This window comes from Oncorhynchus mykiss, chromosome 18 (genome assembly GCF_057628025.1).
Source record: "Oncorhynchus mykiss isolate SJ-2025 chromosome 18, ASM5762802v1, whole genome shotgun sequence".
NCBI lineage: Eukaryota > Metazoa > Chordata > Actinopteri > Salmoniformes > Salmonidae > Oncorhynchus > Oncorhynchus mykiss.
The window spans coordinates 14999939-15015169 of NC_143039.1; the positions used below are offsets into that span (position 1 = coordinate 14999939).

The 15231-nt window shown below is 44.4% G+C and overlaps 1 protein-coding gene across 1 annotated transcript; it reads left to right on the plus strand.

Moving 5' to 3' along the window:
- The first annotated feature begins 247 nt into the window (after window positions 1-247).
- ildr1a (immunoglobulin like domain containing receptor 1a) lies at window positions 248-14928 on the plus strand. Its single transcript, XM_036951583.2, has 7 exons — window positions 248-510; window positions 5006-5176; window positions 6856-7005; window positions 7373-7492; window positions 10162-10308; window positions 10506-10628; window positions 10788-14928. The coding sequence occupies exons 1-7, from the start codon at window positions 444-446 to the stop codon at window positions 11651-11653; spliced, it is 1644 nt and encodes a 547-aa protein (XP_036807478.1). The 5' UTR covers window positions 248-443; the 3' UTR covers window positions 11654-14928.
- The last annotated feature ends 303 nt before the right edge of the window (window positions 14929-15231 follow it).

The window sequence follows — 15231 nt, forward strand, 5'->3', positions numbered from 1 at the left end:
CTTTTGAATGAATGTATTCCAAACGAAGTAAAAACATCTCACTGTAGGCTAATTATTGCCTAACAATGTCATGTGTAAAAAAAAAAAAGACCCTAAATCACATTTAAAAAAGGCTGAATATTAATGTATGCATTAAAGTAATTATTTAAATATCGAATGAATTAACATATTACAGATTTACCGTCGCTTTCATTCTGTATTATCATAGCGGCTTCCTGCCATTCTGCGGTAGGAAGCACCTGTCTACGTCACATACAGCACCTGTTTCGGGGTGGGGTCTGTCTGTCTCCGCAGCCAGCAAAGCAAATTCCCGAAAGGTGTCGGACAAGGAAGACAAAACACAAGACAGACAGAACAATGGGGAGTCTGTTTAGGAGGATAATTTAGGTCTTTCCTTTTTTTTAATAGATAATAAATTGGGCGAGATAATATTTATTAGTTTAATGGATCAATCATCAACGATGAGGAGGTTGATACTGGCCGCGTTCGTCCTCTCTTCCCTACCGACAGGTGAGTTTTTGTTGATGAAAATGAGCAATTTATATTTGAATCGTTAAATGTTGTCAATTCGTCCTGTTCTTGCATTAGAGCTTCGTTTCATTAAGTCGCGTCAAAAGTTTATGCTATTCTAATGTATCCATCCACAACCCAAAAAGTTCCAATGACTAGCCAGTTAGGCAGGAGCCGGGGTATCGGTCACATGATGGACAGATACCGATGAGTTCTCACGATGACTCGCACTGTCGTCCTGTCAAGTTACAGATACTGATCCTTATCTAGATTTAGACCTACTCATAATGAAATACTGTAGATTGAAAATGGAATTCACCTTTTTTTAGAGCAAAACTCCTGTTGGTTTGGCTCCAGCTGGGGGGAGAATGGGTGTTAGTTATCCTGACATTGCACCTCAATAATAGTAATTATGTAGGGTATTTAAGGACATAGACCCCGACAGTTACAGAGTAACCTGACTAGCCTAAATGGCAACCTGGTCTCAGAGCATTTCGTATTATTCTGTACGTAAATCCGGGACACTCCATTTAGTGTGATATGTTATGTTTGGTATGGTTACAGAAGACAAACTGTTACTTAAGGCAAAAACGAAAGTAGGGTGGATGGGTGGGTGTATAATGCAAACGTCTAGCTCTAGCAACCCAAAGGTTACGAGTTCATCACAGACAACTTCAGCATTTTAGCTAATTAGGAACTTTTCAACTACTTGCTACTTTGCATCTACTTAGCATGTTAGCTAACCCTTCCCCTAACACTAGCCTTAATCCTTTAACCTAACTCCTAAACTCAACCTTAACCCCTAGCCTAGCTAACGTTAGCAAGCTGTCTAACGTTAACCACCTAGCTAGAATGTAACATATCATACTGTTTGCAAATTCGTAACATATTGTACTTTTTGCAAATTCGTAACACGTAATATGAATTGTAAGTTTTAACATATCATAGGTAATGTGTGATGGACATCCACAAATTAATGCATACCATATGAAACGTATTATATGATAATAAATGGAGTGTCTCGGATTTACATACAGAATAATACGGAATGCTCTACAACCAGGTTGTAAAGGGTGGTCTATTGCCGATATCCCTCAACGCCAGTTCCACTGCGTTTTGTCAGGGCTCTCCAAAACTGTCCCTGGGGAGAAACCGTCCCGTCGGTTTTCACTCTAACCTTAATCTAGCACACCAGATTCTAATAATTAGCTGGTTGATAAACTGAACCAGGTTAGTTACACTTGGACTTAGAGTGAAAACCTACAGGAGGGTAGCTCTCCAGGAACAGGGTTGGAGAACGCTGTCGTACGGTAAGAGTTGAATACACCTGGCCTATACTGTAGAGGTATTTTTGCAATGGAAGTTGAGTCTATTTGAATAGCATCAAACTGTTTCCTGTGGCAGGCTGTCTCTTGCTTTGTCACTAGTTTTTCTGGTTGAACCACCTTCAGTAGGGCTCTGTCACACACACGTACACATACTCTACCCCATTCTTTTATTCTCTCTATCTCATTCAATATGCTTTAACCCAATGATTCCCACCGGAACGCCAGCGCATTTTGGTACCAACGATTCCTCTGTGATTTAACGGGGGCTGAGCTAGAGCGGTGTTTGTGAGACCAGGGCAGTCCGAATGGATTGAGCTACAAACTATTTAAAGCGATCTCTGAAAAGCTGAGACTCTCAGGAACACGCACGTGTGACATGTTTAGGTCTATGACCTCACAAGCTACAGAAGAGTCGCTAGAAGATACGGTTCTTCTACATAGATCATAGGAAATCCCAGGACAGTCTCTAATACTGTAAGGGGTTCTTCTACATAGATCATAGGAAATCCCAGGACATAGTCTATAATACTGTAAGGGGTTCTTCTACATAGATCATAGGAAATCCCAGGTCATAGTGTCTATAATACTGTAAGGGATTATTCTACATAGATCATAGGAAATCCCAGGACATAGTGTCTATAATACTGTAAGGGGTTCTTCTACATAGATCATAGGAAATCCCAGGACATCGTGTCTATAATATTGTAATAAGCTGACATAGTTGCTGTCACAAACTCCACCCAGTTGTCACTGACTAGTTGGATATTTCCCAGTGAGCAAACCATTTCTGTACTTGTTTTTGCTTTGGTGGACCTTATGTTTTGTATTGGCATTTGTCAATAAAACTCATGAATACAACTGTTTATGTGAAATAGTTGTTGTGTTCTACTTGTAGCCCTGGTTGTCCTGAAAATACAATGTTAAAACACTTCATTGTGAGAATAAATATAAGGGCTGGACGTGCAGATCAATGAAAGTCAGATCAATGAGAAGCTGATTTTTGCTGTGGCCTCGGGACTGATAGAGTTAACGCACATCTGAGCAAAAGAACAAGTACATTAGAATGTCTAGTTGTAGAAACCGACGCCTCACAAAGCAGCTTCATTAAAAAGTACCCACAAAACACCAGTCTCAACGTCAACCGTGAAGAGGCGACTCCGGGATGCTGGCCTTCGAGGCAGAGTTCCTCTGTTCAGTCTCAACATCAACAGTGAAGAGACGACTCCGGGATGCTGGTCTTCTAGGCAGAGTTCCTCTGTCCAGTCTCAACTTCAACAGTGAAGAGGCGACTCCGGGATGCTGGCCTTCGAGGCAGAGTTCCTCTGTTCAGTGTCTGTGTTCTTTTGCCCATCTTAATCTTTTATTTTTATTGGCCAGTTTGAGATATGGCTTTTTCTTTGCAACTCTGTCTAGAAGGCCAGCATCCTGGAGTCACCTCTTCACTGTTGATGTTGAGACTGGTGTTTTGCAGGTACTATTTAATGAAGCTGCCAGTTGAAGACTTGTGAGGCGTCTGTTACTTAAACTAGACACTCTAATGTACTTGCCCTCTTGCTCAGTTGTTCACTGGGGCCTCCCACTCTGGTTAGGGCCAGTTTGCGCTGTTCTGTGAAGGGAGTAGTACACAGTGTTGTACGAGATCTTCAGTTGCTTGGCAATTTCTTGCATGGAATAGCTTTCATTTCTCAGAACAAGAATAGACTGAAGAGTTTTAGAAGAAAGTACTTGGTTTCTGGACATTTTGAGCCTGTAATCGAACCCACGAATGCTGATGCTCCAGATACTCAACTAGTCTAAAGAAGGCCAGTTCTATTGCTTCTTTAATCAGAACAGTTTCCAGCTGTGCTAACATAATGGCAAAAGGGTTTTCTAATGATCAATTAGCCTTTTAAAATGATAAACTTGGATTAGCTAACACAACGTGCTGTTGGAACACAGGAGGGATGGTTGTTGATAATGGGCCTCTGTATGTCTATGTGCAGTTGAAGTCGGAAGTTTACATACACCTTAGCCAAATACATTTAAACACAGTTTTCACCATTCCTGACCATTTAATCCTAGTAAAAATTCCCTGTCTCAGGTCAGTTAGGATCACCACTTTATTTTAAGAATGTGAAATGTCATAAATAATAGTAGAGAGAATGATTTATTTCAGCTTTTATTTCTTTCATCACATTCCCAGTGGGTCAGAAGTTTACATACACTCAATTAGTATTTGGCTTTTCGCACCAAAGTGCGTTCATCTCTAGGAGACAGAATGGGTCTCCTTCCTGAGCGGTATGACGGCTGCGTGGTCCCATGGTGTTTATACTTGCAAACTATTGTTTGTACAGATGAACGTGGTACCTTCAGGCGTTTGGAAATTGCTCCCAAGGAATAACCAGACTTGTGGAGGTCTACATTTTTTTTTATGAGGTCTTGGCTGATTTTCCCATGATGTCAAGCATAGAGGCACTGAGTTTGAAGTTAGGCCTTGAAATACATCCACAGGTACACCTCCAATTGACTCAAATTATGTCAATTAGCCTATCAGAAGCTTTTAAAGCCATGACATTTTCTGGAATTTTCCAAGCTATTTAAATGCACAGTCAACTCGGTGTATGTAAACTTCAGACCCACATTCACTTATAATTCACTGTAATAATCTGTCTGTAAACAATTGTTGGAAAAATTACTTGTGTAATGCACAAAGTAGATGTCCTGACCGACTTGCCAAAACTATAGTTTGTGAACCTGAAATTTGTGGAATGGTTGAATAACAAGTTTTAATGACTCCAACCTAAGTGTATGTAAACTTCAACTGTAGATATTCCATGAAAAATCAGCCGTTTCCAGCTACAATAGTCATTTACAACATCAACAATGTCTACACTGATTTAATTTAATGTTATTTTAATGGACAAAAATGGACTTTTCTTTCAAAAACTGTACATTCCCCCTTACACACACACACACACACACACATACACACACACACACACACATATACATACACACATACACACACACATATACATACACACATACACACACACACACACACATATACACACACACACACACACACACACACACACACACACACACACACACATACATACATACATACATACATACATACATACATACATACATACACACTGACATGATGTATTCTCTCCCATCAGAGGTGCAGAGCGTCCAGGTGAATGTTCCTCAGACAGAGAGGAGTACAGCTCTGTTTGCCTCCGTCATCCTGAAGTGTGATTACTCCACCTCCGCTAACCAGCAGGATGTCCAGGTCACCTGGCGATACAAGTCCTTCTGCAAGGACCCCATCCTGGAGTATTACTCCCAAGGTTAGTTATGGACCCTGTACTAGTCCCCAGGTTAGTTATGGACCCTGTACTTGTCTCCAGGTTAGTTATGGACCCTGTCCTAGTCCCCAGGTTAGTTATGGACCCTGTACTTGTCTCCAGGTTAGTTATGGACCTTGTCCTAGTCCCCGGGTTAGTTATGGACCCAGGACTAGTCCCCGGGTTAGTTATGGACCCTGTCCTAGTCCCCAGGTTAGTTATGGACCCTGTACTAGTCTCCAGGTTAGTTATGGACCCTGTACTAGTCTCCAGGTTAGTTATGGACCCTGTACTAGTCCCCAGGTTAGTTATGGACCCTGTCCTAGTCCCCAGGTTAGTTATGGACCCTGTCCTAGTCCCCAGGTTAGTTATGGACCCTGTACTAGTCTCCAGGTTAGTTATGGACCCTGTACTAGTCCCCGGGTTAGTTATGGACCCTGTCCTAGTCCCCAGGTTAGTTATGGACCCTGTACTAGTCCCCAGGTTAGTTATGGACCCTGCCCTAGTCCCCAGGTTAGTTATGGACCCTGTCCTAGTCCCCAGGTTAGTTATGGACCCTGTCCTAGTCCCCAGGTTAGTTATGGACCCTGTACTAGTCCCCAGGTTAGTTATGGACCCTGTACTAGTCCCCAGGTTAGTTATGGACCCTGTCCTAGTCCCCAGGTTAGTTATGGACCCTGTCCTAGTCCCCAGGTTAGTTATGGACCCTGTCCTAGTCCCCAGGTTAGTTATGGACCCTGTCCTAGTCCCCAGGTTAGTTATGGACCCTGTACTAGTCCCCAGGTTAGTTATGGACCCTGTACTAGTCCCCAGGTTAGTTATGGACCCTGTCCTAGTCCCCAGGTTAGTTATGGACCCTGTCCTAGTCCCCAGGTTAGTTATGGACCCTGTCCTAGTCCCCAGGTTAGTTATGGACCCTGTACTAGTCCCCAGGTTAGTTATGGACCCTGTACTAGTCCCCAGGTTAGTTATGGACCCTGTCCTAGTCCCCAGGTTAGTTATGGACCCTGTCCTAGTCCCCAGGTTAGTTATGGACCCTGTCCTAGTCCCCAGGTTAGTTATGGACCCTGTCCTAGTCCCCAGGTTAGTTATGGACCCTGTACTAGTCCCCAGGTTAGTTATGGACCCTGTACTAGTCCCCAGGTTAGTTATGGACCCTGTCCTAGTCCCCAGGTTAGTTATGGACCCTGTCCTAGTCCCCGGGTTAGTTATGGACCCTGTACTAGTCTCCAGGTTAGTTATGGACCCTGTCCTAGTCTCCAGGTTAGTTATGGACCCTGTACTAGTCCCCAGGTTAGTTATGGACCCTGTACTAGTCTCCAGGTTAGTTATGGACCCTGCCCTAGTCCCCAGGTTAGTTATGGACCCTGTCCTAGTCCCCAGGTTAGTTATGGACCCTGTCCTAGTCCCCAGGTTAGTTATGGTGGAAGTGAAAGGAACTGGCCTGGAGCTGGGTTTGGGAGTTGGGCTACATGTTAACTAGTTGGGCTACAGTTTGACGGTGTATATAGGCAAATTCTAAGGTTGTTAGTGGTTGGGTAGATGAGTTTGCTGTAGTGTTTTCTTCAGGTTTGTAGTGAGGCCCAAACTTCCTGTCTCACTCTAGAACCTGAAATATTAATTAAATTACTGGTAATGTACAGTAACACTCACTTCTGAATGAAACATATCTCCCTCTATAGCGTACCAGAATGCTCTGCAGCTGGGTCAGGACCCGGCCAATGACTGCCCCGACCGCCAGCGCACGGTTAGGATCATCGTCCAGAAGAGAGGCTCCAACGAGGCCATACTGGGCACAGAGTACCGGGAACGCAAGATCTCCGTCCAGAACAGTGAGTCTAGTAGACAGCCTTGTGTTGCAAAATTCCAGTAACTTCCCCTAAATCCCCCAGTTTGATAGAAATCTTGGTGGGAGAATTCCAAATTCCCTGCTTAAATCCCTCCTGATACCGGAAATCATCCAACCTGGGCATTTCTGGAAAACCTGGGAATTTCAGGAACATTACTGGAATTTTGTAACTTTAATCCAGTCACAATGTCACACCTGCGTTAACTAATCCAAATAGTGGTGGAATACAACAACCATGTGAAATGACTGGAGGTTCCCAGAAGAATGGATTGAGAAACAACGTGTGAATGTGTGCTGTTTGTTGCTACTCTGACATGTTTTGACGTTGTTGGGCCTGTCTTCCCCCACAGAGGCTGACCTGGTGATCAATGAGATCATGTGGTGGGACAACGGAGTTTACTACTGTTCTGTGGAAGCCACGGGAGACACCAGCGGCGGCTTGGATGGCGTGATCCAACTCATGGTCTACAGTAGGTTGACCACGACCACAGCTATGACCACAACCTGGGCCGTGTTCATAAAGCGTCTCTGAGTCAGAGTGCTGATCTAGGATCAGGTCCTTCCTGTCCATGTCATCTGATTCGTTAAGATGTCTTTCCTGTCCATGTCATCTGATTCGTTAAGATGTCTTTCCTGTCCATGTCATCTGATTCGTTAAGAGGTCCTTCCTGTCCATGTCATCTGATTCGTTAAGAGGTCCTTCCTGTCCATGTCATCTGATTCGTTAAGATGTCTTTCCTGTCCATGTCATCTGATTCGTTAAGATGTCTTTCCTGTCCATGTCATCTGATTCGTTAAGATGTCTTTCCTGTCCATGTCATCTGATTCGTTAACTTCTTACGGCTGAAATCCCGTTAACGGGATCGATTTGACAACAGCCAGTGAAAGTGCAGGGCGCCAAATTCAAACAGAAATCTCATAATACTTGAATGTTTGAGGAATTTTAAATATCTTATGGCTGTTGGCAGTATTGAGTAGCTTGGATGAATAAGGTGCCCAGAGTAAACTGCCTGCTACTCAGGCCCAGTTGCTAATATATGCATATTATTAGTATATTTGGATATAAAACACTGAGGTTTCTAAAACTGTTTGAATGATGTCTGTGAGTATAACAGAACTCCTATGGCAGGCAAAAACCTGAGAAATAATCCAACCAGGAAGTGGGAAATCTGAGGTTTGTAGATTTTCAAGTATATGGCTATCTAAGATAGTGTAAATTTGGTCCGATTGCACTTCCTAAGTCTTGGGGATGAGGTAGTTGGGTGTGCTATTTACAGATGGGCTGTGTACAGGTTCAGTGATCGATCGGTAAGCTGCTCTGACAGCTGATGCTTAAAGTTAGAGAGTGAGATATAAGTCTCCAGCTTCAGTGATTTTTGAAATTCATTCCAGTCATTGGCAGCAGAAAACTGGAAGGAAAGGAGGCCAAAGTAGATGTTGGCTTTGGGGATGACCAGTGAAATATACCTGCTGGAGCGTGTGCTACGGGTGGGCGTTGCTATGGTGACCAGTGAGCTGAGATAAGGCGGGGCTTTACCTAGCAAAGACTTTTAGATGACCTGGAGCCAGTGGGTTAGGCAACAAATATGTAGCGAGGGCCAGCCAACGAGGGCATTCAGGTTTCAGTGGTGGGTAGTATATGAGGCTTTGTTGACAAAACAGATGGCACTGTGATAGACTGCACCTAGTTTGCTGAGTAGAGTTGGAGGCTAATTTGTAAATGGCATCGCCGAAGTCAAGGATCGGTAGGATAGTCAGTTTTACGAGGGTATGTTTGGCAGCATGAGTGAAGGATGCTTTGTTGCGAAATAGGAAGCCGATTCTAGATTTAATTTTGGATTGGAGATGCTTAATGTGAGTCTGGAAGGAGAGTTTACAGTCTAACCAGACACCTAGGTATTTGTAGTTGTCCACATATTCTAAGTCAGAACCATCCAGAGTAGTGATGCTAGACGGGGGTGCAGGCAGCAATCAGTTGAAGAGCATGCATTTAGTTTTACTATCATTGAAAAGCAGTTGGAGGCCACGGAAGGAGTGTTGTATGGCATTGAAGCTCGTTTGGAGGTTTGTTAACACAGTGTCCAAAGAAAGGGTAGATGTATACCGAATGGTGTCGTCTGCGTAGAGGTGGATCAGAGAATCACCAGCAGCAAGAGCGACATCATTGATGTTTACAGAGAAAAGACTCGGCCCGAGAATTGAACCCTGAGGCACCCCAGAGGTCCGGACGGCAGGTCCTCCGATTTGACACACTGAACTCTATCCGAGAAGTAGTTGGTGAACCAGGCGAGGCAATCATTTGAGAAACCAAGGCTTATTGAGTCTGCCGATAAGAATGCGATGATTGACAGTTGAAAGCCTTGGCCAGGTCGATGGATACGGCTGTACAGTATTGTCTTTTGTCGATTGTGGTTATGATATCGTGGCTGAGGTGCCCCCGTGACCAGCTCGGAAACCAGACGGCGTAGCGGAGAAGGTACGGTGGGATTCAAAATGGTCGGTGATCTGTTTGTTAACTTGGCTTTCGGAGATTTGAGAAAGGCATGGCAGGATGGAGCTAGGTCTATAACAGTTTGGGTCTAGAGTGTCTCCCCCTTTGAAGAGGGGGGTGACCGTGGCAGCTTTCCAATCTTTGGGGATCTCAAGACGATACAAAAGAGAGGTTGAACAGGCTAGTAATAAGGGTTGCAACAATTTTGGCGGATAATTTTAGAAAGAGAGGGTCCAGATTGTCTAGTCCTGCTGATTTGTAGGGGTCCAGATTTTGCAGCTCTTTCAGAACATCAGCTGTCCGGATTTGGGTGAAGGAGAAGTGGGGAGGGGGGCTTGGGCAAGTTGCTGCGGGGGGTACAGAGCTGTTGGCTGGGGTAGGGGTAGCCAGGTGGAAAGCATGGCCAGCTGTAAAAAATGCTTATTGAAATGATTGATAATCATAGATTTATGTTTCCATGTCATCTTATTCATTTAGGAGAAGCCATAGCTTATATCAGCACTAGTCCTACTGTGAAGCACTTTGTAAATACTGACCCTGGTGGGAATAGACTCTAAATGAAGTGACATGGGTATAAGTGCATGTCTGTTTCCCAACCTAGTAAGTATCATCTGATGTGATGGTTTCCTGTGTTGTGGCTGTCCCCAGACTGGCTGACGGTGCTGTTCATAGTGATTGGAGCTCTGCTCCTCATCCTGCTCTTCTGTATCTGCTGCTGCCAGTGTTGTCCTCAGAGGTGCTGCTGCTACGTCCGCTGCCCCTGCTGCCCACAGACCTGCTGCTGTCCTGAGAAAGGTAGGGAAGGGTCTCTCTGTCTGTCCCTGCTGCCTACAGACCTGCTGCTGTCCTGAGAAAGGTAGGGAAGGGCATCTGTCTGTCCCTGCTGCCCACAGACCTGCTGTCCTGAGAAAGATAGGGAAGGGCCTCTCTTCTCTCTTTCTCACACACTTAGGCTCCATCTCACCTCTTCCTCTGTGTCTCTCTCTCTCCAGCGGTGATGCAGCACAGGATGATGAAGGATGCCCAGAGGGCCATGGGTCCATGGATGGGAGGTCAGCCCATCTACAGCCCCATGAGCCACGGATCCTCACAGATGAACCCTCTGCTGTATGCAGGTTAGTACCACACACACACACACACACACACACACACACACACACACACACACACACGGAGTCTTACACACACACAGCAGAGCTATGCTTCTGATCTTCTAAATGTGTTTTTAACAAATCCATATTTGTCACTTATCATGGTTTTCTCTGTCCCATCAGGCTCCCAATCAGGGAAGAGCATCGCCATGGCCCCCATGCCCCTACCCCCTCCCCCATCTGGCTACAACATGCCCCCCAGTGTCCACGCTGCCAGCATCTACGGCAACCAACATCCCGGCAACAAGCAGATGCTGGACTACCTGGAGAGCCAGGTGAGGGGCATGGATGGGACCAGCCCCATGATGCAGCCCCAACCCCACCACCAGCAGCTCCAGATGATACCCCCTCCCCCTCAGCACATGATGCCCCAGCACGTCCCCTTCTCAGCGGGTCCTCCCAGCATGCTCTCTGGCCTGGACGACGGGGCCGTGGAGTACCGGGGGGTCATCCAGATGCCTCCCATCATAGAGCAGCCTGGACGAGGAGGTCGGAGAGGGGGCCAGCCGCCGCTTGCTCCTAAAACACGTCCACCCAGCTCCAGAGGAAGCAGCCGCAGCGAGAGTCGCTTCACCAGTCACCGTGACGACCGCAGCGAAGCCAGCGGGCGCCGTTACCCGTCGCCGTCAAGGAGCCGTGGCATGCCAAGGAGCTACAGTGAAGTCTTTCTGGACGGGGAGAGCCGGGGGGCGCGGGGTCGAATGGGTTCACGTGACGACCTCAGCGACAGGGTCCCTCGATCCCGCTCCAGAGACGACCTGTTCGAGGAGCAGCGTCGCGCCCCACCTCCCAGCAACTACTCCCGCTCCCGCAGAGGGTCGTTCAGTTCAGATGAGGATGAAAACAGCAGGAGAGGAGAGGGCAGAGGTCACAGGAGAGGAGGAGGAGGAGAGATGTATTCAGACATTCCGCCCAGCTATTCTGAATACGAGCCGGGACAGAAACCACCAAGGAGGAATGAGCGTTACTCTGTTAAAACTCTGCTTTAGTTAGTACACTGAATACACACTCCTAAACACAAACCACACACACACACAAACCACACACACACACACTCACACAACCCCTTCAAAAACATTTACCATCTGACAATGGCATTTGATCCATGCCTTCAATTACACACAATCATATAATCACGCAGATATGAAAGAATCACTCACAGACACACTAGTGCACACTACTTGCTTTCATCACTTCTTCCATTCAGGGAGCCTTTAATTAATGTGTCCCGCTACAGGGCAAGAGTTCTGGCAGGGGCACTGTGGTCATCTGATCTGGGCTCTCACTGGCTACCTCTCCTCTCCTTCTGCTGAATGGCATTACAACAGCCCCCTCTGCTGGTTGAACGCTCTCAGTGCAGATAAGTGCCCAATCTTGACAATCTGTTGTGCAAACAAAAGCTGTGTGTGCAGTACAGTAGTCAGCCAGTGAGTCAGCCCTCAACAGTAGATGAGCAGTTTGAAAGGCTCAGCAATGGGAAATCAGAGACTGTAGAAAGAGCTGAGGTTGGGCAATTTTGCAGAGCTAAACAACTGTCTCAGGTCACACTGTCATGTCCTCCTCCACCCTCTATCTCCTCATATTGTGCTATTCTAATTAGAGGTCGACCGATTATGGTTTTTCAACACCGATACCGATTATTGGAGGACCAAAAAAAGACGATACCGATTATTGGAGGGCCAAAAAAAGACGGTACCGATTAATCGGCCGATTTAAAAATAATAACAATAATTTATTTATTTTAAATGTTATTTATTTGTAATAATGACAATTGCAACAATACTGAATGAACACTTACTTTAACTTAATATAATACATCAATAAAAATCAATTTAGCCTCAAATAAATAATGAAACATGTTCAATTTGGTTTAAATAATGCAAAAACAAAGTGTTGGAGAAGTAAAAGTGCAATATGTCCCATGTAAGAAAGCTAACGTTTAAGTTCCTTGCTCAGAACATGAGAACATATGAACGTTGGTGGTTCCTTTTAACATGAGACTTCAATATTCTCAGGTAAGAGGTTTTAGGTAGTAGTTAATTTAGGATTTATAGGACTATTTCTCTATACCATTTGTATTTCATATACCTTTGACTATTGGATGTTCTTATAGGCACTATATATTGCCAGTGTAATAGTATAGCTTCCGTCCCTACCTGGGCTCGAACCAGGAACACATCGACAACAGCCACACTCGAAACAGCGTTACCCATCGCTCCACAAAAGCCGCGGCCCTTGCTAGGCAAGGGGGATAACTACTCCAAGTCTCAGAGCAAGTGACGTTTGAAACGCTATTAGCGCGCACCCCGCTAACTAGCTAGCCATTTCACATCGGTTACACCAGCCATTAGGCTTATAGTCTTGAAGTCATAAACAGCGCTGTGCTTGCGAAGAGCTGCTGGCAAAACGCGCGAAAGTGCTGTTTGAATGAATGCTTACGAGCCTGCTGCTGCCTACCACCGTTCAGACTGCTCTATCAAATCATAGACTTCATTACAACATAACACACAGAAATACGAGCCTTTGGTCATTAATATGGTTGAATCCAGAAACATTTTGAAAACAAAACGTTTATTATTTCAGTGAAATACGGAACCGTTCTGTATTTTATCTAACGGGTGGCATCCAGAAGTCTAAATATTCCTGTTACATTGTACAACCTTCAATGTTATGTCATAATTACGTAAAATTCTGGCGAATTAGTTCGCAATGAGCCAAGCTGCCCAAACTGTTGCATATACCCTGACTCTGTGTGCAATGAACAATTTCACCTGGTTAATATTACCTGATAACCTGGATTTCTTTTAGCTAAATATGCAGGTTTAAAAATATATACTTCTGTGTATTGATTTTAAGAAAGGCATTGGTGTTTATGATTAGGTACAGTCGTCCAACGATTGTGCTTTTTTCGCAAATGCGCTTTTGTTAAATCATTCCCCAGCGTTGCATCGATTATATGCAACGCAGGACACGCTAGATGAACGAGTAATATCATCAACCATGTGTAGTTAGTTATAACTAGTGATTATGATTGATTGTTTTTTATAAGATAAGTTTAATGCTAGCTAGCAACTTACCTTGGCTTCTACTGCATTCGTGTAACAGGCAGGCTCCTCGTGGAGTGCACTGAGAGGCAGGTGGTTAGAGCGTTGGACTAGTTAACGGTAAGGTTGCAAGATTGGATCCCCCGAGCTGACAAGGTGAAAATCTGTCGTTCTGCCCCTGAACAAGGCAGTTAACCCACCGTTCCTAGGCCATCATTGAAAATAAGAATGTGTTCTTAACTGACTTGCCTAGTTAAATAAAGGTATAAAAAATACATTTAAATCGGCAAAATCGTCGCCCAAAAATACAGATTTCCGATTGTTATGAAAACTTGAAATCGGCCCTAATTAATCGGTCGACCTCTAATTCTAATGGGGAAAGAGAGGGATGAATGACAACATATGAAAGAGATGAAGTTTGGCAATTATGTAGAACTAAGCAATTGTCTTTGGTCAGCGGCCATGTTGTCCTCCTCCTTCACCTTCGCCCTCTTGTTTTCCTCCATCCGCCCTACATCTCTCCATCTTGTATTATCCTAACGGGGAAAGAAAGGACTAAACGAGAGAAATGAATGACAACATATGAAAGACGTAGAAAGCACGAATGATAGCTGGCGGCGTGCAAGTCGACATGTCGATCTGATTTTCCAGATTCTAGAACTAGGACTCTAGAACGTTTACAATTTCTTTAACGTTTTTGAAGGTACTACACACACCATTTTATTTGTATCATTGCCATAACATTAACAGATGAGAATAATACATAATATGCCTTATTTAATTGTTTGTCAAAAGTAAACCAGAAAACAAAATGTGTTTCCTGTTTGTTTTTAGCCATAGCCTATGTAGGCTTGTACTCCATGATCACTCAGGTCCCTTTTCTACATGTTGTACATGTAAATAGTTTTGAATTTTGTGCTCTGTCTGGACATCTTGACCTGTGAATATTCAGTTATGTATGTATCGATATGGCTCAGGATATTTCAAATGTGAGAAAAATGAGCAAAAACGATGTGTTGTTACGTGAAGTCAGTTTGCTTGGGGACTTATCCTATTAGAGAAAGCAAAACCACCACCATCTCCTCAGGGTGAATTAGGCTTTGATGTGAAGATCACAGCTGTATGATTTGATGTCTCTGGATAGAAAATGGTGTTGGTGTAAGTTACTCCCTCTTAAGGACAATGAAGGAAATGTTTTCAATAAAGTTATTTTATAGATACCTTTGTGTACAGGTGTCTTCTTCACCCAACTGGTTTCCATTTCAAACATGCTGGAGGAAAATTACACTCACATCCAACAGGCTGGCCTATAGGACACACAGACACTAGGAAGCTCCTCCATTGTCCAGTAAGTTACACAGACAGTGAATGCCTGCTTCAGACCTATATATGATCACCTTTGTGTTGTGATCAGATCAGCTCAAGGCAAGGTAAAGACAAATTGGCAGAATTGATTTGTCAAATTACATTCAGGGTCAAAGGCCATCCATATAAGATGTGTGCCATGGGATGTCATACTCGCT

Coding starts and splice junctions, on each gene's coding strand:
- ildr1a (XM_036951583.2), top strand. CDS start 444: ATGGATCAATCATCAACGATGAGGAGGTTGATACTGGCCGCGTTCGTC. Junction 7,493..10,161: donor GATCCAACTCATGGTCTACA/GTAGGTTGACCA, acceptor GGCTGTCCCCAG/ACTGGCTGACGGTGCTGTTC. Junction 10,309..10,505: donor CTGCTGCTGTCCTGAGAAAG/GTAGGGAAGGGT, acceptor CTCTCTCTCCAG/CGGTGATGCAGCACAGGATG.